The sequence below is a fragment of the Sceloporus occidentalis genome, unplaced genomic scaffold (genome assembly GCF_023333645.1).
Source record: "Sceloporus occidentalis isolate IW3139 unplaced genomic scaffold, rSceOcc1.0.p SCAF_10, whole genome shotgun sequence".
NCBI lineage: Eukaryota > Metazoa > Chordata > Lepidosauria > Squamata > Phrynosomatidae > Sceloporus > Sceloporus occidentalis.
The window spans coordinates 14008717-14036390 of NW_028316990.1; the positions used below are offsets into that span (position 1 = coordinate 14008717).

Genomic DNA, 27674 nt, shown 5'->3' on the forward strand with positions numbered 1-27674 from the left:
TTAAATGTTACAGGGACTCCTTTGAAGTCAAACGGGGAAAGCACAGCACAGCTATGGCACTTCGGCATTCAAACAAAGATGAATGCAAAATTGTGGGGGCCTTCTTGGGCCACTTTAGGTCCCAATAAGACCTGTTCTGTTGTGAAGTCAAAGGCTTTCATGGCTGGAGAGAGCTGGATATATATATATATATATATATAGTATCGACTCAACTATAAGTCGACCTCGCGTATAAGTCGAGGGCAGGTTTTGGGGCCAGAATGATGGATTCTGCTATGACCTCGTGGATAAGGGTAAAACTTAGGGCCATGTGACGAAGGATATAAAGGATGAAGCAAAGGAAGATGATGGCAAAGAACCTGCAAAATTCTGCAGCGATAGTGGCACCTTTGCTTTCGGATGGTTCAGTTCATAGGCATGCGAGAGTAGAGACGGTTGGTGCTTCTTCTTAGGTGCTCCCGGGATGGACAAAGCGCTTACATTTTGCCTCTCTACTCAGAAAAAGGAGGTGACCATATATGTGTGTGTGTGTGTGTGTGTATGCATATATGAGTTAAAGTACAGGACTTACATTGACCCCTGGATGTTCTGTGCCTTGTGAGGATGATGGGAAGTGTCCTCCAAGACCAGCCCCCTCACATGCTGTGCCTTGTGAGGATGATTAGATATATCTCATTTATATATGTGTGTGTGTGTGTATATATATAACCATATGTGTAATATTATTATGTATGTGTGTATATATGTGTGTATATATATATATAATTATACACACACACACACACATATAATTATATATACATGTGTGTGTGTATTTAAATACAATTATAAATATGTATACATAACTGTGTGTGTAATATTACGTATGTGTCTATATACATATATACACACACAATATATAAAATTATAACTTTGTATATATAATTATATATGTGAGAGAGAGAGAGAGAGAGAGAGAGAGAGAAGTCTCCCTTTCTTCTGCCGCCAGAGGGCGCTCCAGGACGACAGGGAAAGGGGAGGCGGCTGAGTTTGGGACTACAATTCCCATCACCCCCAACAAACCCACATGCTTTTGGACTCCAGCTCCCAGAAGCCTTAGCAATGTTGTCCCATGGCCTGGGATCCTGGGAGCTGAAGTCCAAAATCCCTTAAAGGGCACAGTTTGGGGACCACTGATTCTATACCAATGGTCCCCAAACTGTGCCCTTTAATTTTGGACTTCAGCTCCCAGAAGCCTCAGCCATGTCGGCTAACGGTCTGGGATTCTGGGAGCTGAAGTCCAAAAAAAGAAACCCTTAAAAGAGCACAGTTTGAGGGAACCACGTCAGAAAACATACATAAGTTACAGTGGCCCCAAACTGTCCCCTCGAAGAGCTTTTGGACTTCATCTCCCAGAAGCCTCAGCCATGTTGGCCCATAGCTTGGGATTCTGGGAGCTGAAGTCCAAAATCTCTTAAAGAGCGCTGGAGAGGAGGCTAAAATGCCTCACAAACACTACACTTCCCAAAATCTCTTCGCATTGAGCCAGGAGCAGTTGAAGCGGCCTGAAAGCGGGCTATTTCTGCAGTGTGTTTTGGACCCAAGCGAGGCGGGCCTGAGGAGGAGGAGGGAGGCGGCCTCTTCCTGAGGCCAAGCCGGGCCTCGCCGCTTCCCTCCCGCGGGGCTGGGCCTGGCGGCGGCGGAGGCCATGGCGGGAGGATGGGGCGCAGCGCTGCTCCTGCTCCGGGGAAGCGCCGGCCTCTCCTTCCCGGAGGGCGCCTGGTTCTGCTCGTTGCTGTTCTGGCTGCTGCTGCTGCTGCTGTGAGGAGGAAGGCGGGCGAAGAAGGGCGCCATGGAGGCGTCGGCGGCGGAGCTGCTGGGGCCGCTGGCTGCCCTTTGCCTGGGTGAGTCTGAGACCATGGAGGAGGCTGAGAGAAAGGCAGAGAGAGAGAAGGGAGGAAGGAGGGAAGGAGAGAAGGAAAGGAAGAAGGAAGGAAGGAAGGAAAGAAAGAAAGAAGGAAAGAAAGAAAGAAAGAAAGAAGGAGAGAAGGAAAGGAAGAAAGAAGGGAAGGAAGGAAAGAAAGAAAGAAAGAAAGAGAGAAGGAAAGGAGGAAAGGAAAGAAGGAAGGAAGGAGGGAAGGAAGGAAGGAAAGAAGGAAGGAAGGAAGGAAGGAAGGAGAGAAGGAAGGAAGGAAAGAAAGAAGGAGAGAAGGAAAGGAGGAAAGAAGGAGGGAAGGAAGGAAAGAAAGAAAGACAGAGAGAAGGAAGGAGGGAAGGAAGGAAAGGAAGAAAAGGAAAGAAGGAAAGGAAGGAAGGAAGGAAGAAGGAAGGAAGGAGGGAAGGAGAGAAGGCAAGGAAGAAAGAAGGGAAGGAAGGAAGGAAAGAAGGAAGGAAGGAAGGAGGGAAAGAGAAGGAAAGGAGGGAAGAAGGAGAGAAGGAAGGAAGGGAAGAAAGGAGGAAGGAAGGAGGGGAAGAAAGAAGGACGGAAGGAAAGGAAGAAAGAAGGAAGGAAGGAAGCAGAGAAGGAAGGAAATAAGGAAGGAAAGAAGGAAGGAAGGAAAGGAAGAAAGAAGGAAAAGAGGAAAGAAGGAGGGAAGGAAAGGAAGGAGGGAAGGAAAGAAGGAAAGGAAGAAAGAAGGAAGGAAGGAAAGGAAGAAAGAAGGAAGGAAGGACAGAAGGAAGGAAAGAAAGAAGGGAGGAAGGAAGGAAAGAAGGAAGGAAGGAAAGATAGGAGGGAGGGAGGAAGGAAGAAAGGGGGGATGTATTTTTGGCGCCCTCATAATAGCCATGGTTTTGGATTAATACCGAGGAAGGGATGCTCTGAAGAAGAAGGGCCAAAAATAGCCCTCAGAGGGGTATATATATTCTGCCACTGAAGTCCAAAACCACACTGCAGAAATAACCCACTTTGAGACCGCTTTAACTGCCCTGGCTCAGTGCAAGGGAGTCCTGGGATCTGTAGTTTGTTGTGGCACCAGAGTTCTCTCTGGCAGAGAAGGCTAAATGTCCCACAAAACTACAGTCCCCAGAATTCCCTAGCAGTGAGCCAGGGCAGTTAAAGCGGTCTCAGACTGGATTATTTCTGCAGTGAGTTCTGGACCTCAGTCTCCCTCACTGACCGCAGACACTGTGACCCAGTCCTGCCAGTTGCCTATTAGGAACAAAACATCTGGACTTAAAAGGGGCAGTAGTTCTAGCCCACAGTGGAAGAGAAGCCAAGACAGCAACAGCCCGCATGATGTTTGGGTGAGATGCATGCCCTGAGGGCACCACTACGAGGACCGTTTGCCGTCGGAAAGGAAGGACCATGTCACAGCAGGCAGTCACTGACACACAAACCAGATGAGAGGAGATGCCCATTGCCCACACATGGATGGTCTCCAGAGGACATTAAATGTGGAGAAACACATGGAGCACCTGCATGGACCCTCTGATGTGACCATCGCATGCAAAGGGCAAGAATGCAAAGCGGTTAAAATGCCTGTACTGCAGCCACTCGCAGCCACAAGGTTGTGAGTTTGATCCCAGGCAGGGCTCCAGTGTCCACTCAGCTTTCAATCCTTTTGTAGGTCGGCAAAATGGGTACCCAGCTTGTTGGGGCAATTGACTTAAACTGCTTAGAGAGTGCTAGGTCACTGGTAAGCAGTCTAGAAATATACTTGCTATTGCTATGATCCCTATGTGAAGCGCCCAGGAGGAAGGAGAGCCTGTGGTGTGCATGGCCGCAGCCCTGATGCGCCGCGTGTTTCCTTCATGCGAGGGCACTGCTGCAGAATGGAATGACATCAGCTCTGGCTGCTCAAGGGAATGCATAGGGGTCCCCCCTCCCTCTTCACCCAGGTTAGACTGTGCACAGAAATGCTCAGCAGCACTGTGGCTTTTTTGTTGCGTTCACAGTCTTGTGTTTATTTTATCACTGAGGTTCTTATAAGGATCACTTCCGTCTTCCCAGCCTCCAGGTTGCAGTCGGAGACAGGAGCTTTTGCAAAGTTAGTAGACTCTGGTTAAAAAGGGAAAGCAGCCTCAAAGCAGACCAACTGAACAACAACAGAGACAGCATATGATTACAAAATGTAGGCCAGTGCTTCTCCTGCATGCCTTTTTAAAACATCTTTTGTCTGACGAAGAAGCCAGTGGAGCTTCAAATGTTTGTGTGATGTATTTTATGCGTTTCAGTTGCTCTTTTGCAGATTTTGGGCTTTTGCTGTCCCTGAATATGTTTTCAGGGTAACATTTGAGATTCACTTCCATTTTACAAGCAAGTCGGTGCAGTTTGTTGTAAGAGCGTTCTTAATTTATTGCTGCACCTGGGAAGGAATAAAAAGATTATTATCAGTGTTATTAAACTTTTGCATAAACACCAAGCTCTTTAGTATATTTCTTAATAACATAAGCTGGCAATGTGTTTTTCCCCCCAGTCATATATGAAAAATGGAAATACAATCATATATCAGAATCGAAATACCACATTTGCTGGGCTTAGGGGGCAAGGACTCCTGTGAATGTGGAAAAACTGCAAATAAAAAACCCAAAATACTATTCTTTTTACCTGAAGGAACAGCTCTCTAGGAGTCTGTAGGTCCTCCAGTGCTACTCTATGGTTAACACCTGCCAGACGTTGACCATAGAATCATGCTGAAGACCTACAAATACCCAGAGAAGTGTTTTCTGTAGGAACTTATAGGTTCCCCAGCACAACTCTATGGTCAACTTCTGGCAGAGTTGCGCTGGAGGACCTAGAAATTCCAAGAGATAACATTAATCAAAACCACAAACAATTAAATCCACAATATTAAAAGCCACAAATGTGGAGGGACAACTGTAGTGTCCAGTTTAGCTGGGGAGGGATTGCTTTAAAAAGCCATCGTGTAACTTAGGCTGCTGACGTCTGAGTAGATGTGTCCAATTGTTGTTCCATTGTAGATACATGTAAGGCAACCTGAAGATGTAATTTCTGTCTTTGGATAGAAAAATCTAGCAGTCTGCTTGGCCAGAAGGTCAGGGTTTTGACATGTAAGAGAATGCCAGAAATCTCAAAAGGACTCATGTCTTTGCCTGTTCTCTTGGCTTCCTTAATCTCGCTCCTAAACTTTGATTGTTGATGGGTACACCTTGCCACACACATAATAATTTGGCAAGGTACAGTTTTGTCCTTTGCTGCTTGTTAAGAGAAGTCATTATGCTTGTAGAAGTGGAACTTACAGTTTTGCTTAGATGAGGCTCTGAATGTTTAATGCGATTTAGATTGTTACATCCTTATGTTATAGTTCATGTTTTCTGTGATGTACTCATCATCCACACAAGATGGAACTGGTGGCCTTTAGCCAGTACTCATCTGGCTGATAGCAGTACAGTACTGTGCTGTGTTGCCAAAATGAACAATTCTGTTGCTGTTGTTGTTGTTTTGCTGCTTTCCTTGCTGTATTACACCTCTAATTTTTCCTTTTGCCCAACAGCATTCTCTCTCATTTCACTTTCACAGCAGATTTTAAGTAATGAAATGAAGGCGCAATCAAGATAGCATTATGTGTCGCTGTTTTTGTTTTGTTGTAGTTCTTAGCGACACATTTATTTTCAGAAAAGGCTTTTATGTAACTGGTAGCAACAGTCCTAATGTTTCTTACTTCTGTCCTTCAAGGTAAAGATACATTTGGATGAAAGAAATCAATGGAACTTGTTCCCGGGTAATTGGTATACACCTCTCATTTTGAGCCTCCCTTTTTCTGTTGAAGTATGAATAAATGCCTCCCATATGCAGCTCTGACAGATATGTGGTGGGTAGAGAGAGTCGAAACAAAGAGCTGTTATTTGAATGGTTATGCTCCTTATGTAAAAGACATTTGGGAAAGAGCCCAAAGATATGTTGGTAGTTTAGTAACTACAGCATAGAACCAGTGGCTTGTGCAGGGAGTGGAAGATGTTTATTCTCCTGTTTTAAATGGGGAAATTTCTAATATTTGTTATTCTGTGGATCAAAAACAAAAATCCCTCCACAAAAACACTATTCTCTTTACCGAAGAGAACGCTTCTCTAGGAATTGCCAGATCCTCCAGTGTGACTCTATGGTCAGCATCTGCCAGAGGTTGATCCTAGACTCATGCTGGAGGACCTACAAATACCCAGAGAAGTATTTCTCTAGGAACTTCTAGGTTCTCCAGCACAACTCTGTGGTCAACTTCTGGCAGAGTTGCGCTGGAGTACCTAGAGATTCCTAGAGAGTACATATTAATCAAAACCAGAAATAATTAAATCTGCAAAAGTCAAAGCTGCAAATGTGACGGGCCAATTGTAGATGATCTACACACAAAAGGGGGAAAGCAGGTGAACATATGGCACATATGTGATCCTCCACAGCATGATTTGGAGGATCAGAATGTGACATTTGAACTGAGGTGCATCCCTTTTACAGTTTTAGTCATCATACTAAACTTTGTCAACTCAGCTTATTAAGTCTTGCCAAAAATTGGAGGGTATTTCTTAGAGAGTGCTTCATGCCATTTGACTCTCTATTTATCTTTTCTTTCCTCTAGTTTATATCCATTTGTGTAATATATCCATCAGCTGTGGGTAAAACTGTACATGCCGCATGAAGTTAATTCCAGTCCATGAAATCTTGCCAGTTAGAGTTCATAGGTCTACTGTTCAAATAAATGAGACAAGTTAACGGTACTATTAATTTCAGTGAGTTGCATTGGAATAGCAAGTACATTTCTATACTGCTTATCAGTGAACTAGCTCTCCATAAGCAGTTTACAGTGTGTAAACCAATTGCCTCCAACATGCTGGGTACTCATTTTACCAACCTACGAAAGGATGGAAGGCTGAGTGGACCTTGGAGCCCTCTTCTAGGGTTGAACTTATAACGTTGTGGTTACAGGAGCAGCATTTAAGCACTGTGCCACCGGGGCTCCTGGTTGCATCTAATCATTATGAGTAAATACGGATCCAACTTTTAGGCTTTACATTTCCATAAGATTTGTTGTGTTTGCTGCAGCAGAATAACACAGTTACTGTGTTAAGGAAGATAAGGAAGATCTGAACAGAGTCAAGATTATCTGAAAGACCACCTCCTCCCATATGAGCCTGCCAGAAATTTGAGATCTTCAGAGGAAGCCCTGTTGTGTGTCCCAACACCTCATGAAGTAAGGTTGGTGGATACATGTAACAGGGCTTTCTCTTGAACAGCATCTTGCCCCTACCGTTCTTTTAAGCTTCTGGCAGTGCTTTTCCATGTGGCATTCAGTATCTGAAACTGCTGTTTTAACTGCTTCAAAACTGGATCCTTGGATTGTTTTTAGACTGCTTTAAGGAGTTTTTAAAGAGTATTTCAATATGTTTAAACATATGAAGAAAATGAAGAGTATAACTGAGTTACAACATAAATTTGGAGCCTGCTGGAGAAACAAACTTTTTCCACATATATTTCCATGTGTATTCCAAGTGCTAACACTTGTTTACTGCAACAAACCTACTATTGATGCCTCCACTATAATGTATAAAAATATTTCACTTTTTGTTTTTTGTTTTCAAAACAGTGAATCTCTTCTTGTCTGGGAAAATTGAAAGTGCTGTCCCTTCATTAGGTAAGATAGAACTCTTTTCCCCCAGTAGTCCTTTAGTTTTATTTTCTTGCTGATAGTTGACTAGTCATTTCCAGTCAACCAGTCTCCCCCAACCTGTTATTGTTGTTGTTGTTACTGTTGGTGTGTACCTTCAAGTCATTTCTCACTGATGGGAACCCTAAGGTGAATCTGTCACCCTAAGGTGAATCTATTATAGCTTCTTACCCCTCACATTGTTTGAACTCTGTTGTCTTCATATGCCCTGAATGAAGGCAGTTGAAAACCAACAAGAAAAAAAGTTAAGGCAACAAATCTGTTGCTGCCTATAAAAACAGATTTTTTAGATTATTTATAAGTAGTGATATGATTTTAAAAAGTGTGTCTCTTTAGGAAAAGGAGGACAAAGCAACCACTTTTCTGGACCACAGCTTTTGAAAACATTGTGTTAATTCCTTCTTTATGGTTTTGGTTTTCCTATGGTTGCTAGCATATCCGAGGGTTTTTCACATCACTTTTTCCTTGGGGCAGAGTACTGCAGAGTATTTCTCATGTTCTTTTGGCAGGCTCATTTAGAGCTATTGATCTTGTCCTAGAAGATGTCTGTTGAGCTGCATTTAATCCAGAAAACCAGATAGTTTAGTAAAGCAGAAGAGGCAGAAAAAGGTAATGAAAGATAACACTGACAATAATTTTTTTAAGAGTAGCAAGAGCTGTTGTGACTAGGTGTGCATTTAACTTTTAACATTGAGCAGTTTTTTGTTGCTTTTGACAGCTGCTTGCAGTGGAAAACTAGAACAGCATACTGAACACCGTGGAGTCATATACAGCCCTTCTTGGCCACTAAACTATCCTCCAGCCATCAACTGCAGCTGGTACATTCAAGGTGATCGCGGAGATGTGATAACTATTAGGTAGGATGGATGACTGGACAAAAATGTATTAGTTTGCTAAAACATCATGCCAGCTCCAATGTGGTAGGCCAGCTGAAGCTTGTGTCTTAAAACTATTCTGCACCTCCCTCATGGAAATTAAAAGGTTGTTTTTAGCTTCACAAAACCTCTATTATGTAGAGTGTGCTGAAAGGGAGCAACAGAGTCAAAGGTCCAAAACACACTGCAGAAATAATCTAGTTTGTGACGGCTTTAACTGCCCTGTTTCAGTGCTAGGGAATCCTGGGAATTGTAGTTTATTGTGACACTAGAGTTCTCTGACAGAGAAGGCTAAAAGTCTCATAAAACTAATTCCCAGAATTCCCTAGCATTGAGGCAAGGCAGTTAAAGCAGTCTCACACTCTATTATTTCTGCGGTTTGTTTTTCGACCAAAGACAACCATAGAAACAGAAGACTGCTTCATCTGTAAATATGGATTGGCTGTCATGAACTGTCTTCAAGCCTGCATGTTCCCTTCTTCTCTTTACTCCTCTTTTCTTCCCATAGTTTGCTTGGGGAGGCTAAGAAGTGTTAAATAAACCTTTTGATAATAAATTAGTTACTAAATAAATACTTTAGAATTGGAAGTCTCATGCAAGCCATAGTTTCCAATTTTGTTTGATGGTAAGATATTTGCACAGCCATAGTCTACCTCATTTAACATGTCTTGAAACTGGTGGGGTGGGTAGGGATAGGAGCTTATAGAAGAGGTGAGGAGACATGTTCACAACATCCAAACCATGGTGTAACATACCTTGAAGTATTTCACAGATTCTTTACTCCTCTCCTTTGACTTGGCAATTCTGGGACTCCCTTTCTAAGCTAATGTACATGGGTTTTGATTTGCTACAGCTTCTCCACTGGGGCTAAAACATTCTGACAATTAGCAGCTATAAAGTACTGAATCAACCATGGAATAAGACTTGAGTATCCTTGGGAGAAAAGTTTTAAATGTCTATGGAGTACCAAGTACCCACTCTGCTGGCTCCCAGTCCCCTGGTCAGCCTCTTCACATATACCTGTCCAGTAGCTTGGTTGAGAAGTCTAAGGTAACAACTTGGGAAGACGTATTTTATACTCTTAGGAAGGTTAGATAGAAAGGAACCTCTCACAGAGAGAGGTTATTTGACTTGTCTTTGATACCTGTTTCTGTGATCTTCAGAAGGCACTGAGCCTTGTAATTCAGGCCCATTGTGCCTAGCATAAGGTTACACACCTTGTGCCAGTAACTGAGCTGGGAATTCAACCAGGACTTCCTGACTTCTCACACTTTTGTTCTAAATAGTTAAGCCAAGCCTTTTTAATGAGCCAATTAAGGCTTCCGCTGTGTTCACAGTCTGCCCTCACTGAGAGAAAGTAACAAAACGGCAGCAATTCTCTTGTTTTAATTGACTGATACAGTTACTGTATTGATGATATCCATAATTATTTCTCCTGAACCACTGGTGTATTTGCTAGCAGTGGAGAGAAGTTAGATTTCCAGCATCTGCTGATTCTTAAACATTAATTTATGGCTAGAACATTTTGTCCCCATTTTAAAGATGGATTAATTAAAGGAATTTTTGTTGAGGTCACTTTAATGGTGGCTAAGGTCACCCTTTATTTATTTGTTTTTAGACCTTTTTAGTCTGGAACAAGAGAGAATATATTAAATTTGGCCTCCTTCCAATAGTAGCAGCTGTGCAATTTTTGTTAGACTCCAGGTAGCTCCTCCAACATGATAGAGGTGAACTTTAAAAGAAGATGCATTATGAAATGTTTGTTTTCTCTTCCAAGGAATGGAAGTCTGAAATTATACCACTAGCAGTAAAAGCAAAAACAAACAAAAGAAGCCCACCGGAAATCACCTGCACATTCAGTGTTGTGTCCCCCGTTCACCTGCATCTTGAGTTTTTGAAAGCAACAAGACAAATATAATTGGTACAATGCTTATAACAGCTATGATGCCAGTTGGATGGAAAATCTACTCTGCATTTTATTTGACTTTTGAAGAACTATCTATCCCCATTCTATTTTCACACTAGGTCCCACACTTTGGATAGCTCATTTAAAGTTTAAATTAGAAGCTAAAACAGTTCAACCACTCTATATATCAGAGCCATATACTCCACAGAATAATGTTGAAATGCTTTGTCAATTATTCAGTGAAAGAGTGACTACCACTGTGTCCTTTCTGCAGTGGTGCCATCTCATAGTCTGTCCTTAAAGTCATTCTTAAATCTTAGTGATGTGAATTCTTCATGGAAGGTCTCAGAGAACTGAATTAAGTATATTTTTCCATTCACCATGCTGCATTTCTTAGATGTGTTTCTCTGAAAGTAAGTCTAACACTTTTCATCCCCTCCCCTTCTTTTTTCTTGGCAGTTTTAAGAACTTTGATTTAGAGGACTCTCCCAAATGTTCAGTAGACTGGCTGATGATTGGCCCATCTTCTAAGCGGGAGGAATACAGAGTCTGTGGCTCCTTCATACCACCTTCTTTCATCTCTGCCAGGGATCACATTTGGATATTTTTTCACTCAGATTCATCAAGTTCGGGGCAGGCTCAGGGATTTCGCCTTTCTTATATTCGAGGTAAAAGCTGTCTATAGCTTGAATTATTGTGTTGATTACATATTGTTGTTTGGCTACCCCTCTGATTTATTTTATTTTTCATATGTCAAAATGCACTTTTATTCACACCTTTATTTAGGAGAAGGAAAGAGAAAATGAATGCTGGTTTGACTTCTGCAGGAGAAGATCAGAATGGCTAGCCTTTTATATTTGAGGGCTTTGATTTGAATGTTTCTGTCTGTTGGGCTTTTAAGATTGTTGTCATTCCTATTTATCCTTAACATAATTTACCCTGTTCCCTTATTCTTCTGTGGGGTCAAGCAGACTGGCAACTTGGACTGGTCTCTGGCTGATCTGATCACCCTTCATTCAGTGTGGGAATGCAGTCCCAGACAGGCCACCAGCAAGGACCACTTCTTTTGCACTCCTTTTGCTGGTGGCTGCAGTGCAGCTTCGGCCCGATCCTGGGGTGTGCATCATCTATATGCCATGCCCCCAGATCAGCCTGAAGCTAGTGCTTTTGGCCCTTGTGTTTCAGGCCTTTGAAACACTTTCTCCCCCACTCCAATTGCCTTCACTACAGATGGTTTTGTTTCTCCCCACACAGTTTACTGTCTTAATGAATACTTTGTTTGCATACTGTTAACTTCTCTCCAGCATTTTTGGTTTTAAACAAGTTAAAGCATGGGGAACCTAATGCAAAACCTCTTACTCTTCATCACAGAAACATTACCTTCTTCCAGATGGCTGGGGCTCTCTGTTTGTTACAGATGAGGAAAAAAAACAGTCTTCTGAATGAGCTAGTGATATTTAGATTTTCTTTTCAGAATCTGGATGGGTATGTGTGGAGTTTGAATAAGGAGTCAGGTTGCTTCTGCTACTGGGTGTACTGGCCATGTTGGAACAGAAGTTTATTGGTAAGGAGCATTGAGGGAAGACTGGGAATAGCGCTAGAAGTACTTGTATTAATTTTTCACAGTGCAAATAATGCAACAGTTGATCCTTCCAGCAGAATTATATTTTTGAGCAACTAAATAGAGCAATCTTCATCCATTTCCTCTTGCCAATTTACCCCTCCCAAATGATTAAGCCAATTGTTACAATAAAACAGAGTAGTCTCTTATATTTGGAAAGGAGAGGTCAGGTCAGGTTATGGGGAGGAAATTACTTGGGGCAACTTGGAAGAAGAAGTTTGTGGCATGAGGAAATTATGTGTAGGCATAGCATTTCAGAGGGACAGTGGAATTCTAGAGATAAGATTTGAATCCTCATTTAGGCATGGAATCTTTCTAGGTGGCCTTGGACAAGACACCCTCTCAGGCTTAGAAGGAAGGTAGTGTATCTGGAATAAATCTTGTCAAGAAAACCCCGTGATAGGATTCCCATAAATCTAAGGGCCAAAATAGACTGCAGAAATAATTGAGTGTGAGACCACTTTAACTGCTAGGGAATTCTGGGGATTGTCATTTTGTGAGACATTGAGCCTTCTCTGTTAGAGAGCTTCAGTACCACAACAAACTACAGTTCTCAAAATTTCCTAGCACTGAGCCAAGGTAGTTAAAGTGGTTTCAAGATGGACTATTTTTGCAGTCTGTTTTGGCCCCAAGTTAACTTGAAGGCACAACAACAGCAAGTTGAGAATAGCTTCCACATCCAAATTTAACTCTGTTTTTTGTTGAATTGGTATTTGAGAAGCCATACAAAACACATTAAGTGCTTGCAAAGGTTTCTAATGTTTATCTGTCCCTTCACAGGAAAAATTGGCCAGCCTAATTGCCAGTCTGATGAATATCATTGTCTGAATGGCAAATGTATCCCTAGCACTTGGAAATGCAATTCCATGGATGAATGTGGTGACAATTCAGATGAGAAGAACTGCACTGTGCCCCCAACAGAACCTCTGTCCAGCATCTGTCCTTCTGGAACATTCCAATGCAGTGTAGCTCATTCCACCAAATGTTTGTTGAATGAACTGAAATGTAATACAGTTAAAGACTGCAGCAATGGCTCTGATGAAGAAAACTGCCCTGATCTTTCCTGTGGCAAACAGCTTGGAAATTTCTATGGGTCTTTTGCTTCCCCTGATTTGTTTCGCTCAGATCATAGCCGAGCAGATCTGCACTGTACTTGGTATGTGGACACTCAAGATAACCGCCATGTTCTCCTTCAGCTTGACTTGCAGCTTGGGTACAATGATTACATCAAGGTGTATGATGGTTTAGGTGAGAAAGGTGATAAACTTATGCAGACTCTTTCATATCATAATAACAGGCACTCAGTAAGCCTAGAATCCTCTAAGGGCCAGCTGACAATAGCATATCATGCCCGGTCAAAGAGCACAGGCCATGGCTTCAATGCAACTTATCAGGTGAAGGGTTATTGTCTTCCTTGGGAGCATCCATGTGGCAACGATGAGGAATGCTATACTGATAAGCAGCACTGCGATGGCTGGTGGCACTGCCCCAATGGCAAAGATGAAGAAAATTGTCCTGCCTGCCAGAAGAATGAATATCCCTGTGAAGGAAATAGTGGACTATGTTATTCATTACTTGATCGTTGTAATAATCAAAAGAACTGCCCTGATGGCTCAGATGAGAAGAATTGCTTCACATGTCAACCTGGCAACTTCCATTGTGGCACCAACCTGTGCATTTTTGAGACATGGCGTTGTGATGGACAAGAGGATTGCCAGGATGGAAGTGATGAGCACAACTGCCTGGTGATTGTACCTAGGAAGGTCATCACAGCAGCTCTTATTGGGAGCCTGGTCTGTGGGTTGCTCTTAGTGATAGCATTGGGATGTGCTTTTAAGCTGTACTCATTGAGAACCAGGGAATACAGGTGAACAGAAATCATTTTTCTTTCTTTACTGCTAGTAGTGTTGGGTGGTTTTTTGGGGTTTTTTTTTGGCAAGGGTAACATGGGAGTTTTTGAAGTGTAAATAAAGATTACAAATGTCTTTGCTATGACTTTTTTAAAAAATGCCATACTTCACTTTTGCCAGTCCTATGGTTCATAAATCTGACCTGGTTTATGAACCATAGGCTTAAATCTTATTGTTAGTCCTCACTAAACCAGACCTGCAGAATCAGTGGGCTATACCTATATGTTAACTTACCATGCAAGAGTTGATTCAGTTGGGACTAAGCAACAAGATTCCGAACATAGTGTGCCTTGAATTTAAATGCTCCTCTCGCCCCATTTTTCCTTATTTGAGCTTGTAAAAGGATCAGAGACACCAGTCTTGAATTTGGGCTAGATGTACACACAGCCTTCCCAAGAGATTTGTACATTGTGTAGAGTGGCACGAGTCACTGGTATCAAAAATCACACCAATAACTAAACAAAAGAAACAGAAACTGTTAAGGGATGTGAACTGTAGGGTGTTTGGGGTGGAAAAAATTGCCCCCTAGCTCCTGTGCAATTACCTACCTTCGTCCTACCAGTTCTCGGCTACAAAGGTATGACTTCACTTTCAACTTATTTTATCTCTTACAATGCTAGGCAAGGGTAAGAATTCAGTGAAGTCTAATTGCTGTGTTGACTAACTCATATATGTAAAAAGGGGGTTATAGTTATTTTAATCTGTGTCTTAATGTCTATAAATAGTTCATACATTTATGCCTTGTGAAAATCTGTTACACCCACTTTGACTTTTAAGCAAATCACTGTTCCCGTTGAGATCTGAATTCAAGAAATAGATGTATGTTTAAACTGTAGAGGTCACATAACAGTTTCCCCATTTGGTCACTTGCTAAGGGTGATAACACTTTTAAGAAGCCAGAAAATCTCTGCAGCAGGATCAAGAGGGAGCATGGGAATTGATTGCTCACACAAACTATTCTTTGTAGGCCAGGAAAGCTGTGTCTGAATGTGCCCTTTGTATATTTCAGGCTTGATTCAGGTAGTCACTAATTCTCAAACTTTCAGTGAGCATCCATGTCAAGAACTGAGTTTGGAAATGTTACCATTATAGACTAGAAATCACAAAATCCCCAAGTGAGCACGAGCCTGACTTTATTCCACTAACCTTTTGCAGCTCTGGGCCCTAGAAACAAATTATTGGGTTTCCCTCCCACCTTTACTCTGTAAAAAAATAATAAAAATGATCAGATTAGTTATCTCTATGGTTTAATGCTAATTGGAAGGTGGAGAGAAAAGTGTCCATAGGGAAGAGTCCATAAGCAATATGGGAGTCACTCTTCTTGATTGTGCCATCCACGGTAACGCTACTCATTTCTGCTGTTTGAACCAGCAGGGTTTGGCACCTAGAAGTAGTGCAATTGCTGTAGTAACAAACGTAGGAAGACAATTTTGCATGAGCATGTGTGTTGAAGGTACCTGAAGGTGACAATGACACTCTCACATGCCTCCAGTCCCTTCCCCTGAAAACTCATTCAGTCAGAATCTCTGTGCCTAGGTCAAAGTAAAGCTTCTGGTTGTGCTGTTAGTAATCTGTGAGTAGTGGCATTTGTCATTGCTCCTCTGGGCACTGACAAATGCAAAGCAAAGAGGATCTGATGCTCTGTCCGTTCTGTTTAGATCTCATTGGTTTTCTCTCCTCGCTATCCCCCTTCTCGCTCTGATTCCAGGGCATTTGAAACCCAGATGACCCGTCTTGAGGCAGAGTTTGTAAGGCGTGAAGCTCCTCCTTCCTATGGGCAACTGATCGCACAGGGGCTTATCCCACCGGTAGAAGATTTCCCTGTTTACAATCCTTCACAAGTAAATGACTTTGTTTATAGTCATATACCATTCCATTGCAATACAATTGGATTTGAATCTGAAAATGGCTTTCCATACAGTGCAGTTCCTTAGGATGGAAACATAAAGGATGCTGCTAACACAAAACCATTTCCACTAAGTGCACTACTGCCTCTGCATTGTATGGAAATCTGCACTAAAGAATGCAGTTTTAGAGAGAAAGATTGATGTTTTATTTATACTTGTTGAAACTGAGTGATTCTTCAAATAAGAAAGCTGACAACAGCTTCTACTATTCTGAATACCAGACTTGTGGCACAGGTGAGATTTTAATTGGTGCTCAGGCATTTGTCTTAACCTTCTTAAACTCTCCTTTATATATGCTACAGTCCCAATCCTGATTGGACCCTCCCGTGTCCATGGCTTCCACTACTTACATTTTTTAAAAGACAGTCACTCGGTGTCAAACTATATATTTAAAGTGGCTTTTAAAGTGAGAAGTTTGTTTGCCTATTATTCCATTTGCTCATTTTTAGTGCATTTAAATATTGTAATATTACTAACTATTTGTTTATCTTTTCAAATTTGTAAGATGCATTTGGCAAAGATGTGCTTTGAAAACAAGACATTTATTTGTATTTCATTGAATCCTAGAATCATAGAGTTGGAAGAGACTCCAAAGGCCATCCAGTCCAACCCCTTGCCATGCAAGAACACCCAATCAAAGTACCCCTGAAAGATAACCATCAGGCCTTTGTTTAAAAACCTCCAAAGATGGAGATTCCACCACAATCTGAGGAAGCATGTTCCACTGTTGAACAGCTCTTACTATCAGGAAGTTCCTCCTAATGTTTCAGTGTAATCTCTTTTCCTGTAGCTTGCATCTGTTGCTTCGTGTCTTATTTTCTGGAGCTGTAGAAAGCAAACTTGCTCCATCCTCAATATGTCACCCCCCTCAAATACTTAAACAGGGCTATCATATCACCCCTTAACCTTCTCTTCTCCAGACTAAACATCACCAGCTCCCTGTATCTCCTCATAGAGTCTCCTCATATGGCATGTTTTCCAGACTCTTCACCATTTTGGTCACCCTTCTCTGGACACACTTGAGCTTCTCAATATCCTTTTTGAATTGTAGCGGGAGGAAAAAAACTTTACATAGACAGCTAGGGGGATGTCCCATGGGCTTAGATGTCTGTACACTAATGCACAGAGCATGGGAAACTTTCCCCTCAAAATCCCCCACTAAACACCCAGCCTGTTTTCCAGTCCTGTTGACCAAGCTCCAGAGACTGAGACTGCAGCTGTATAGGAAAGCTACTGGCTTCTTCCCCCAGCCAAGTCTCCCTTTAAACTATAAAGCTTTCTTAAATACATGACCCATGAAGTACTGAACTATTGGGCAGAGAAAGGTAGCTGGGTTCTTTTCAGGAATATTGAGATTTAAGGGAAAAGGCATGCTAGGAGAATGTGAGTTAATTTTGACAGATATTATAAGGGCAACTGAAAGTGTCTTTTTTTTCTCTCTCCCAGAAACTCATGAGGCTACTTCTATACATAAATGCAGTTTTTGTCAATGATTGGATTTTGTCTTACATTTTTGCCTCCAAATGCAGTCATCAAATGCAGTTTTTATTGCTGTAATCCCGTTTCGATCCGAAGGGAGAAGCAGGAGATATAAATAAAATTTTATTATTATTATTTATCTCTACAGCATTATCTATTTATAGCTGGTGCAGTATCTGTAATTACATAACTATTGAGAGACATATTTTAATGTTTTTGGGGAGGTTTTTCTCACATTAGCTTTTTACAGAGATAGTTGAAATTAAGAGTGAAACAGTGGCTAGTCTGCTGTAATCTAAGGATATAAAAAGCTATTGTATTGATCTTTTCAGGCTTCTGTGCTGCAGAACATCCGAACAGCAATGAGGAGACAGATGAGACGGCACTCCTCAAGGCGTAGCTCCTCCCGCCGACATTTGGGCAGATTGTGGAACAGATTCTTCCACAGGCCACGAGTGAGAGGTCAGATCCCACTGTTAAACCCCACTCACACTTCCCAGACAGTACTGGGAGATGGAATCACCAGTCATACAGATGGGACAACTGCCCAGAGTCTCCCACCTTCTCCTGAAGGACCTAATGTTGAAACAGAGACCTACAGCCCAAGTGGGGGGCTCCCAGAATCAGAAAACAGCAATTTGCCTTCACAGCTCGAAACTACAGACCCATCCCCTTCGGATGTTTTGTCAGACCTTTGCACAGCTGCTTTGTCAGAGCCAGAGGATGGGTACAGTGACAAGCCTTTGGGCACTGAAGACACCGCCAGTGAGGAAGTTAGACAAACCAGCAATGTTGATTCAGGAAAAACATTTAGAGACCCTTTGTTGGAAAGGGTTACAGAAATGCACCAGCATGTTGGGTCAGCATCCAGCCGGACTGTTGCAGAGAGGAGAAGTTCCAGCAGGAGTCGTTTCCTGAGTGAAGAGCCATGCCAACTGCCCTTTAAAACATGGGAGTCCATGTACTCTGACAGCCCAATGAATGTCCCCATTCAGGTGGATGGCCAACATTGTTGCTGCCCACATGCATATCATGATGAACCTTTGGGCATTCACCCAGCTTGTTGCCATTCCACAGAAGTGCCAATACTAGAATCCCCTATCCAGGAAGTCAGCCCCAGTGATGACGAATCTTTACTGGTTTGCTAGTGAAATTGTGCTGGGTTTTGTAGCGGGCCTTGTGAACTTTTTACATTATATTGTGGTGCACACCGTCCATAACAAAACACCCACCTCTCTGTGTTGTCTCTGTTATCATGCTACATTGATCTCCAGGGGAGCAGAACGTAGATGACAAATTAAATAGGAGATATTTGGTGTCTGTAGTTGATGAGAAAGAGTTTAAATCATATTTTTCTTCCTTTTAAAAATCATTTGGTTGTATAATGTAATTGTAAAAGACAGGGTGGTTTTCAAAGGAATTTCTTGCCATCTTATAATCTCCCTTTAATAACAGGTCTCTTGCTAGTAAGATGCTGCCATAAAAAAACAACAACCAAGGGTCCTATAATTGTTTGTGCATGTTTATGGCATCATCTCTTGTGCCATAAACTAGAGCCTACTTTCAGGCAATTTAAGTGATTGGCAGAAATATCTGCATAAGGATAGGGAGAAAGGCTACCAGGGAAAGTTTTCTTCAGTTAAGCAAGACCAAACCAGGAAACCTGTGGCCCTCTTAGACATTATTAGGCTACAATTCTCAACATTGTTTAGCATTGGTCACAGTGGCTAGGCTGATGGGAGTTGGAATCCAGCAACAACTGGAGGGCCCCATGTTTCTCATCCCTAGCCTAGAGAAAACCAGAGATAGTAGAATTTCACTTCTTTTGTCTGTATCTGTCATTATTCTTCCAAATATAATTATCTATGCCAGTTAACCTCTCTGGCACATTCACTTTACAATCTGTGAATGGTTACTAGGCAGGAAACATCCAAGGGGACACATGTGACTTCTCATAGCTATTACATCTGTGGGAAGTAGCAGAAAACCTGTAGCGTTTCATCTGTCTACCATTCTAGGAAGCTGAAATGACATTCCCCAAAACAATTGCTTGTCTGTCTCTGATCTGTGGAAGTGTGAATGCACAATCCCATGTGAGAATATGTTTCTCCTAAATCCCCTTGTTTCTTCTGTTTCTGAGATCACTTTCTCTCTACTTTAAGAGATCAAAAGTCAGCTTTCAACTTCCTGCCCATAAACTTGAGGAGATTCAGCTGGCAGGCAAAGCAAGCACCAGACACCAGTAATTATGACTGTGACTGCTCAACTGGAGATATCCAATTATTGTCAATTTAGAATATTTGTTTAAATTAAAGCTATGTTTACACTGCCCTAGAGTAAATTATTTAACAGGAAACTGAGTCTGTAAAGCATCACTTTCTCTCCTCTCCCTCCCGCCCCCCTTTAAAAAAGCTACTTTCATTCATTAGCTTTCTCCTTTCATAATGGTGACCATAGAGAGGCCAGAACCAAAGGCTCTTGTGTTACATACAGAGAAAATATGGTTACTCTCACACCCAATTTGTTTGTTATAGAGATTTAAAATGGGCCAATATTGTAACAGTTTTACAAGGGCATTGTTGAAATGTTGTTTCATCCCTATTGTCTACATGCACAAGACGTTAGCAGTGTAAGCAGTGAAGTGTATGCATACACAGAAATCTTAGTAGCCCCATGAGGAATTGGCCAGTGCTTTTTATTAAAAAAGAAAGTTGTTAGGTTGATAGTCTGTCATGTTCATACTAGGTACTGAAGGACTGGGTTTCTCAGAAAGTTCTTCTATGGGGAAAAAAATCAGAAGTGGTGCCTGAAAGATAGTTGTCTGGGAAGCAATGATTTCTTGCTATGTGAACAAGTAAACAAAAGGATTCCATGGACAGCCAAAAAGAAAAACAAATGGGTCCTAGAACAGATCAAGCCAGAAATCTCTCTGGGACCAAAATGACTAAACTTGGCTGGCGTACTTTGGACATATCATGAGAAGACATGAATCATTGTAAGAAACAATAATGCTAGGAAAGGTGGTGGAAGTAGAAAGAGGGAGGCTGCATGCTAGATGGATGGACTTTATTAAAAAGACGATGAGGATGAGTTGGCAGGAGCAGGACAGAGCAGTGGAGGACAAGGGAGTCTTGGAGATGTCTCCATCAGCAGGGTGGCCATGGGTCGAGATCAATGGAAGGCAGTTAACAACAAACAAGCTGGCATGAACTTTAGACTGGCAGGATCCTCCTGTCCTTTCTCTCCTCTCCATACTGGATGAGCAGAATACAAATAGCTACTTCTAATTTTGAACAAACTGCTCTTCCCAGTGACGTCTGAACTTAGAAGGCTGGTTTGTTTAAACTCAAATTGGTCAACAAACCACAATCTGAAACTGGTTTAATCTGTTCTTTCTAACTAAAGTTCACACAAACCATAGTCCAAAATTCATGGGGAATTATAGCTCTGAAGTCTACTTACAAGGATGAAAGCAGGGATACCATACAAGTCAGACGTTTGCCACAATGTTTTCCTTTGACATCTGAAATGTGTTGATGTATTAATCACAACTGTAGTTTTCTGTAGGTTTTTTGAGCATGCAAGCATTGTGGAGTCTCTTAATTCCTGTGTGCAGATAGGTGCCTTTTGCTTTTATTTATTTTTTAAAAATATCTTTTAACATAAAAAAGTGATGGTGACTGTGTCATTGCTAGGACATGATAACCTGTTTACAATCTTGTATTGTTCTAAAATAGAGAGGAAGAGAATTTTCACAGTTGCCTGAGTCTGTTCCTAGAGTAATGTAAGTTTTCTTCCCTCCATCATCTGATTGAATCCCAGGCTTTTCTAGTAATACCATTTCAGAAGTAATAATGTAGGTTGGGCTGACCATTATTGTCAGCTGCTGTGGGAGAAGCAACACACAAAGATGTTTTGAACTGAGTCAAAGCATTGGTCTGTCTAGCCTAGCACTGTCTGTTCTAAAACATCAGTGGCTCCCAAAGGATCCAGCTCTGCTGCCTGCCATTTTTTGGATGGATTGGGGTACCTCAGGCCTTGAGGTTGAAAATGGTTCCCTTGAATTCCCCACATAGCCACACCTTCTACTCAATGATATTGTCATTTGGTAGTCCCCCAGCATTGGTACAGCTGCCACCACCCTCCCTGGAAGGTTGAACTTGTTCTTGTTGTGCTGGGATTTTCAGTCCCACCCTTTTGCTATTGGCTCCGTTGTTGTTGTTGTTGTTGTTGTTGTTCTCCACCCGTGTATCAATCTTGGCCCATGGCGACACTGTAGATGAAACATCTCCAAGACTTCTTATGCTCCAGTTGTCTTCTCAGGTCTTACAGATTCATATACTGGAATGCTGCCCTCTGAGACCTGAGGTGAATCTGAATCCAACCCTTAGGCTGAATGAGGTTCCCACCTTTCTTATAGGTAACAATAATGAGGAATTGAACTCAGGATCATCAACATGTGAAGCACATGCTCTGCCACTGAGCTTTGGCTCCTTTCCAGTATTGGAATTTGCCTTTCCCGTGTGATATGATGGGAGCAGCATGGAGCCAGATTATCAGGTGCAGAGATTTGGCTTATGTGCCACTCTGTTGTCCCAAAACGTGCGTTTTGGACATGAATTCTTTGATTTCCACACCATCTCTCTTTATTCTTTTCTTTTAGTACATTCACTGCTTGTTTTCAATGGCTGTGCTATGTGCTATGCTGCACTGTTTTACATGTCGCCATCTCATTGCAACCAATGGGATTTGAGCATATTAACTGTGCACTGGATTACAGCCAGTATAATCATTAGCAGGTGTTTTGCAGAGTGCTGATTGCTTTTAATAGTGTAACCAAATTCCTCTCCAGCATATTGTCACTTAGGCATACTGTAACTTTTCATTGTGTGTTTAAAAAGAGAGAGAAAAGTTAAGGTCAGGCATAGTAATGATGGATTGGTCAGATGCACAGAATGGTCCAGGGTGCCTGAAAAGTCTTTGGTCTCTTTAACTTGTGTTTCCTAACCAAAAGTTGAATGAGAACTGAAATAATTTCTGTTTGGACAAAAGGAAGTTGTTGTGTTAACTGAGCAGGGATGCTATACATTGGAGTGTGCTGTATCAGCAAAATACTTTTTATTGTAAATTTCAGAGATTTCACTTGTGTTTTTTTTTCTTCCTTGTGATTAACCATGGAATTTAAAATGTGTCAACCATCTTTCTGTTAAAAGCTCAAAACAAAAAGTAATAAAATTACTCTGCAGTTGTCTTTCCTTTGAGAGTCAGGAGGTACAAAAGAGTTCCTGAAGCACTGCTCCTTCTAACGCCAGTCTTTGCTGCTTTGTGTCAAAGGTAATGGAGTCACAGCAGTGCTCCTTGGAAACAAGAGGGAGGTCCATCACACTTGGGGACTCCTGAGGTTTGCAGAAAGTAAAACGTAATAAATAAACTACAGCCCAGTGAATCCAGTGCATACTAAATAGCCACAAAATGTTGAGTGCCAGTTGAAGAACAGAATGAAACAGAAAAGTGGAAGATCAGGAATGGATTGTCGTGGTGGAAGTTATATCTGGCTGGCTGCAAACAGCATTCCCTTCAAAAGGTAAGGACATACTGCACGATTTTCTGGCAAGTCCAGCTTTAATGTAGTTATTTGAATCCCCAGATCTGTGAATATCTGTTGGCAGAACTGTCCAGGTTTTACGTTACTTTGAAGCTAGAGGTGGAATCGCTTTTCCTGTACTTTGAATCCTCCCTGCCCTATTCTCTGGAGCTGCAGAAAACAAACTTGCTCCATCCTCAATATGATACCCCTTCAAAGATTTAAACAGGGCTATCATATCACCTTTTAACCTCTTCTCCAGGCTAATCACCCACAGATGCCTAAGTCTCCTAGTTCAACAACTTGGTACAGAGTGTTTTGTGTAGCATGTGTGCATGGTCATGCCGCTATTAGGGACAGCCCCTGTTGTCCTGTGGCAGCACAAGCACACAGCTCTGCCATTGGTAACAATGGCAGGACATGCACCACCATTAGGGACAGCCCCCATTGTCCCCAGTGGTGGCTTGTGCATGCAGCCATGCTGCCATTAAGTCATTGTCTCCAATGGCAGCGAAGCTGTGTATATGTGCTGCCACAGGACAATGGGCTGGGCTGTACGTACATGCCACCATTGTGGACAATGCGGGCTTCAGCATCCACGGAGTTTGGTATCCGCCACAGTGGAACATAGCTATAAGTTGGAAATGACTTGAAGGCACACAACAACAACAATATACCTCTATGGTAACATGGAAGCAATGAGCCAGTTTTGGTAGGAAGCAGAAGTCGCACCCTTTGACTCGCCCAGCTGCAACAAATTCCAACACCTCTCCAGATTATTCCATTGTTGCAAGCTGACAAACATTTCACAGTGTCTTACATTAAGTATAGTTTCCTGCATCTTCTGAATTGGGAAACCATGATGAATAGCTTCAGACTAAAGCAGGATATTAAAGCATGGCTTGAAGTTGCTTAACATAGTCCCCCAGTTTGTCTATGATGGAAAAACTATAGTCAGTTAAGACTTCTGGGCCAAGAAGGACAGACAGAAAGGCTATGCGTGTGAGTAAAATGCTCACAGTCGGGTAATTCTGTGCCTTCTTGACCAAACACTAACTGCACTAGCTTCCACCCCACAATAAAGAGCCATAGTGGTACCTGGAAGAACTGCCAAATTTAATTTAGATTTCCAGGGGCCAGTTTGGAATACAGAATGCAGTTCAGAATGCCACTTTACACCACCAGAAACAAAGCAACCAGCACATTTTATTTTATTTCACTCTTCTTTTTTCTTTTTAGGAGAAAGAATTGAGTGCTATTCGCTGTTTGCTAGAGCCAATGAAATGGTGTGTTTCGTTTTATGTGCTTTACTATTGGAGTACTAAAACAAAAAAACCCAACACATTTTCAAGATTTTTTTCATCTTTTTCAAAAAAAAAAAAAATCATCATGTAAACAACAACAAAATCTACTTTGTGTGTGTAAAGTATATTGTTATTTCTTCAAGGTCTTTTCACATCCTGGAAGGGGCGAATGAGTGAAAGGTAGATCGTCTTCTTCTAGAGATCCCCCCTGAGGGTAGACAACAAAACACACCTTCTGGCCCAAATGCGTCAAGGTTTCTGGGAAGAAAACAACAACACGGTTATCAGTTGAAATCTAACCCAAATGGCCATTATCAATCAGGGATGAAATATAGCACAGGTCCCACTTCTACTCTGGATTCAGAAGTAAATGAATGAATTCTATGATTCCTCCACATTCTATTCTCTCTCTCGCACACATATTGCTAAGCAATGTAATTTATCCCATAGCCAAAGCTATCCAGGTTCCCATCTCATACTTAACACTCCAACGAGATCTTTCTTACCTGCTATCCTGTTTACACACTTTGGTTTATTCTTCCAGTATACAACAAGAAAAAACACTGGCACTCCAGTTAATATGATAATCAGTCCGATTCCACAGACTACTGGCTCAGAATATAAACTGAAGATCAAGAGAAAGGCCCAAAATATCAGGTAAGTGATTGGGACCAGGAGATTTACCTAAGAGGAGAGAAAATATTGGAAGTGTACAGAAACCTGTTATTTCTGTCCTAGTCTCCTTCATCCCATACAGACTAAAGGAGCATTTGATGCTGACTAGACCAGATTGCAAGCATCTTTCGGTTTAGCCAATCTAACTGAAAAGGAAATTTCTAGATCAATTACATTTGTCCCGTTCCAATCTAAGGTGTATGATGGAGAGCTAGAACCTAGTGTCGCAGTTACAACAGTTTTTGCCAAGCTAGCAAGCTCCCAGTTTGTTCCTATTGGCACATTCTGGTTGAGAATGATGGCAGTGACACATGGAGAGGAGCTAAAGAAGATGCTGGAATAAGGACGCCTGGGCTCCTGAGCCAGGAAGTTTGCTAGCTATTCTGGCTCTCATTTTAAACTGCTTTAGAGGGTTGTTGTTAAACTTATATCCAGTGCAGGGGACTGTGTTTGCAACTTGAGTTACTTAAGGGAGAAGAGACTATAAATCCAACAAATAAGACAGCAAATAAACTGGACAGTAAATAGACCTTTGATCAATTCCAGTATTAGGCAAGGAACTTTGTATTCATTCTGGCTTTTTGCCATGTTTCCCGATTCTTCTGTTTTAGTCCTAGCTACTCTTTGTTTTGTTCTCTTTTTTTATTCTCTTGCGTGCAACCTTTAGTGATGTTTTTAATACTCATACATTGATGGCTTTTATACCTGGGCTGAAAGACACCCTAAGGTTTATCCATAAGGGAATTTCAGCCTTGTTCCCTTACATACCACACATAATTAGCCCTCTGTATCCATGGATTCTGTATCTAGGATACTACCATCTACAGTCTGCATTTTTAAATATATACGTATATATAAATTCCAAAAAGCAAACCTTGATTGTTGCAATTTTATACAAGGTACACCATTTTACTACATCACTGTATACAATGTGGCTTCAGTATCCATAGATTTTGGTATTCACACAGGGTCCTGGAACCAAACCCCAGCAGATATCAAGGTCCCACTGTTGATCAAAGATGTGATATATGCTCAGTTAGAATATGACAGAGAGCTAGTGCGGTGTAGTGGACTGAGCATTATATTAGGACTCCCAGAGACCAGGATTCAAATCCTGCTCAGCCATGGATACTTACTAAGTGACCCTGGCACAGTCACACACTCTCAACCTTAAGAGGAAGGGAAAAAACCCTCTGAAGAAAGCTTGCCAAGTAAACCTATGATAGGTTTACTTTAGGGTTGTGATAAGTGAGAAATGACTTGAAGGCACACAGCAACAAAGAATATGCGAATAGATTTAACGTGCTATTTTTCTACAGTGCATTCAAACAATTTGTAATACTTTTGGAGGCCTACTCAACATGGAAAATGGTAGGAGCTAATGGAAGTTGTACTATATTTCACAAACTCTGGATGGCTAAGGTTTCCCTATCCCTGCTGTAAGGAAAGCACCCTACTCCTTGGCCAACAGCCATGGGAAAGTCATTGAGAAAGCCCCAATATTTTTCACCTTGATAGGTCGAAAGATCTTGGGTTTCTTCCATCGCAGTACAATCAAGCCTATGATGGTCACTCCATAGCAGAGGTAGTTAATGAAGGACACATAATTAATTAACGTATAGGTGTCTCCAACCAGCATAATGACAACAGTAGCCAGACACTAGGAGGAAAAAGGAGACGTAGTTTTAAACGGAAGCATTGCTTGGAGAAAGTTTCTGAGAGTGCTTATGTGAGTGTACTAGCATAGTAGTAAGTTCAGTCATCAGAGGTGTTCTTTTTGGCTTCTCTTATTTTCTTTCGCTTTGCTCCCTTCTGTCTAAAGAACACCCTGAGATGAAATTGCTTTATTGTGGAGGGCAGCATGTCTGTATCTAGGGTTCAATCTAGGATCAGGGGGGAGTGATCAGAGCTATGTATGTGCTTTATGGCCATGTCTTTAATTTATAAGCAATATAAGCTAATATTAAAAGAGCAGTGAGACTTACGCAGACAAGGAGGGCAGGAATAGGGGTGCAGCGTCTGACATGAATCATAGCCAACAAACTGGGTAAATGGCCTTCTCGGGCACCAGAAAAACACAACCTGAAAAGAAGAACAAAGACACTGAGTGTGGACAGTGTGGCCCATTTGAAAGTCTAGCACCAAATGTTCTTCCGTTTCTTCTGGCCAGGAAACTGAACTCAAGTGGGGCAGTCTTGACAGTGTAATAGATAGATAGATAGATATTATTTGGGCCGTTTAAGAGGAATATCTAGGCAAGCTGCATAGAATACATTGGATTTAATAGTAACATTCATTAGAGATAAGGAAAAACATATTTCACAATTCAGTGCTGCGCTTTGGAGGGATTACTATGTACAGTCTGATACTTTTGTTCACATTCTTGTACATCTCCCTAGGATCCACTTAGATGAAGGGCAGTTTAAAAAGAATTTTGATAACAAGAATTCTAAATATAAAATAATTTTGTATGTAGGTATGTATTGCTCAGCTATATATAGTTGGTTCCCTATCTGCAGGCTTGGATTGGAGCATTAGTAGATGGCTCTGCAAGCACACTGCCATACCAATTTGCCATTGGGATGTAGATATGGATATGAAGGGCTGACTGTACTTAATGATATACTGTGTTAATTGCCTAGGAAGACCTTACTGTGAGATGAAATTAACTCTCACAGAAAGGGCAATATACACCATATCGTCCAACAGTTCTCCATTTGGCAAAGACTGTTCAGTAGTGAACATCACATTGGACCCCAAGTAATGTGCCTTTGATCCCTTGTTTTGCTCTCTGTGTGATAAGCATTAGCAAATGGGC

At 41.7% G+C, this 27674-nt stretch overlaps 2 protein-coding genes across 7 annotated transcripts in view; one reads left to right on the plus strand and one right to left on the minus strand.

Annotated features, from left to right (window-relative positions):
- The first annotated feature begins 1441 nt into the window (after positions 1–1441).
- Positions 1442–22576, plus strand: LRP3 (LDL receptor related protein 3). 3 transcript variants are annotated; one of them, XM_089540858.1, is made up of 7 exons: positions 1442–1883; positions 7515–7562; positions 8314–8452; positions 10836–11044; positions 12778–13864; positions 15616–15748; positions 17626–22576. In XM_089540858.1, the coding sequence occupies exons 1-7, from the start codon at positions 1832–1834 to the stop codon at positions 18439–18441; spliced, it is 2484 nt and encodes an 827-aa protein (XP_089396984.1). In that variant the 5' UTR covers positions 1442–1831; the 3' UTR covers positions 18442–22576. The 3 variants fall into 3 exon arrangements, with proteins under 3 accessions (XP_089396984.1, XP_089396985.1, XP_089396986.1); XM_089540859.1 differs by lacking the exon at positions 1442–1883 and adding an exon at positions 6888–7121; XM_089540860.1 differs by lacking the exons at positions 1442–1883; positions 7515–7562; positions 8314–8452; positions 10836–11044 and adding an exon at positions 11856–11940.
- Positions 22577–23542: 966 nt separating this feature from the next.
- The window catches only part of SLC7A10 (solute carrier family 7 member 10), a 34575-nt gene continuing 30443 nt past the window's right edge, over positions 23543–27674 (minus strand). For 2 of the 4 annotated variants that reach the window (XM_089540862.1, XM_089540861.1), the window contains 4 exons: positions 26842–26938; positions 26367–26516; positions 24688–24865; positions 23543–24439 (listed from right to left, as the gene is read on the minus strand). In XM_089540862.1, coding sequence (XP_089396988.1) covers positions 24312–24439; positions 24688–24865; positions 26367–26516; positions 26842–26938 — 553 coding nt within the window. In that variant the 3' untranslated portion in view covers positions 23543–24311. Of the gene's footprint in view, positions 24440–24687; positions 24866–25730; positions 25863–26366; positions 26517–26841; positions 26939–27674 lie in introns of those variants that run through there. The other 2 variants (XR_016282515.1, XM_089540863.1) reach the window with 2 other exon arrangements.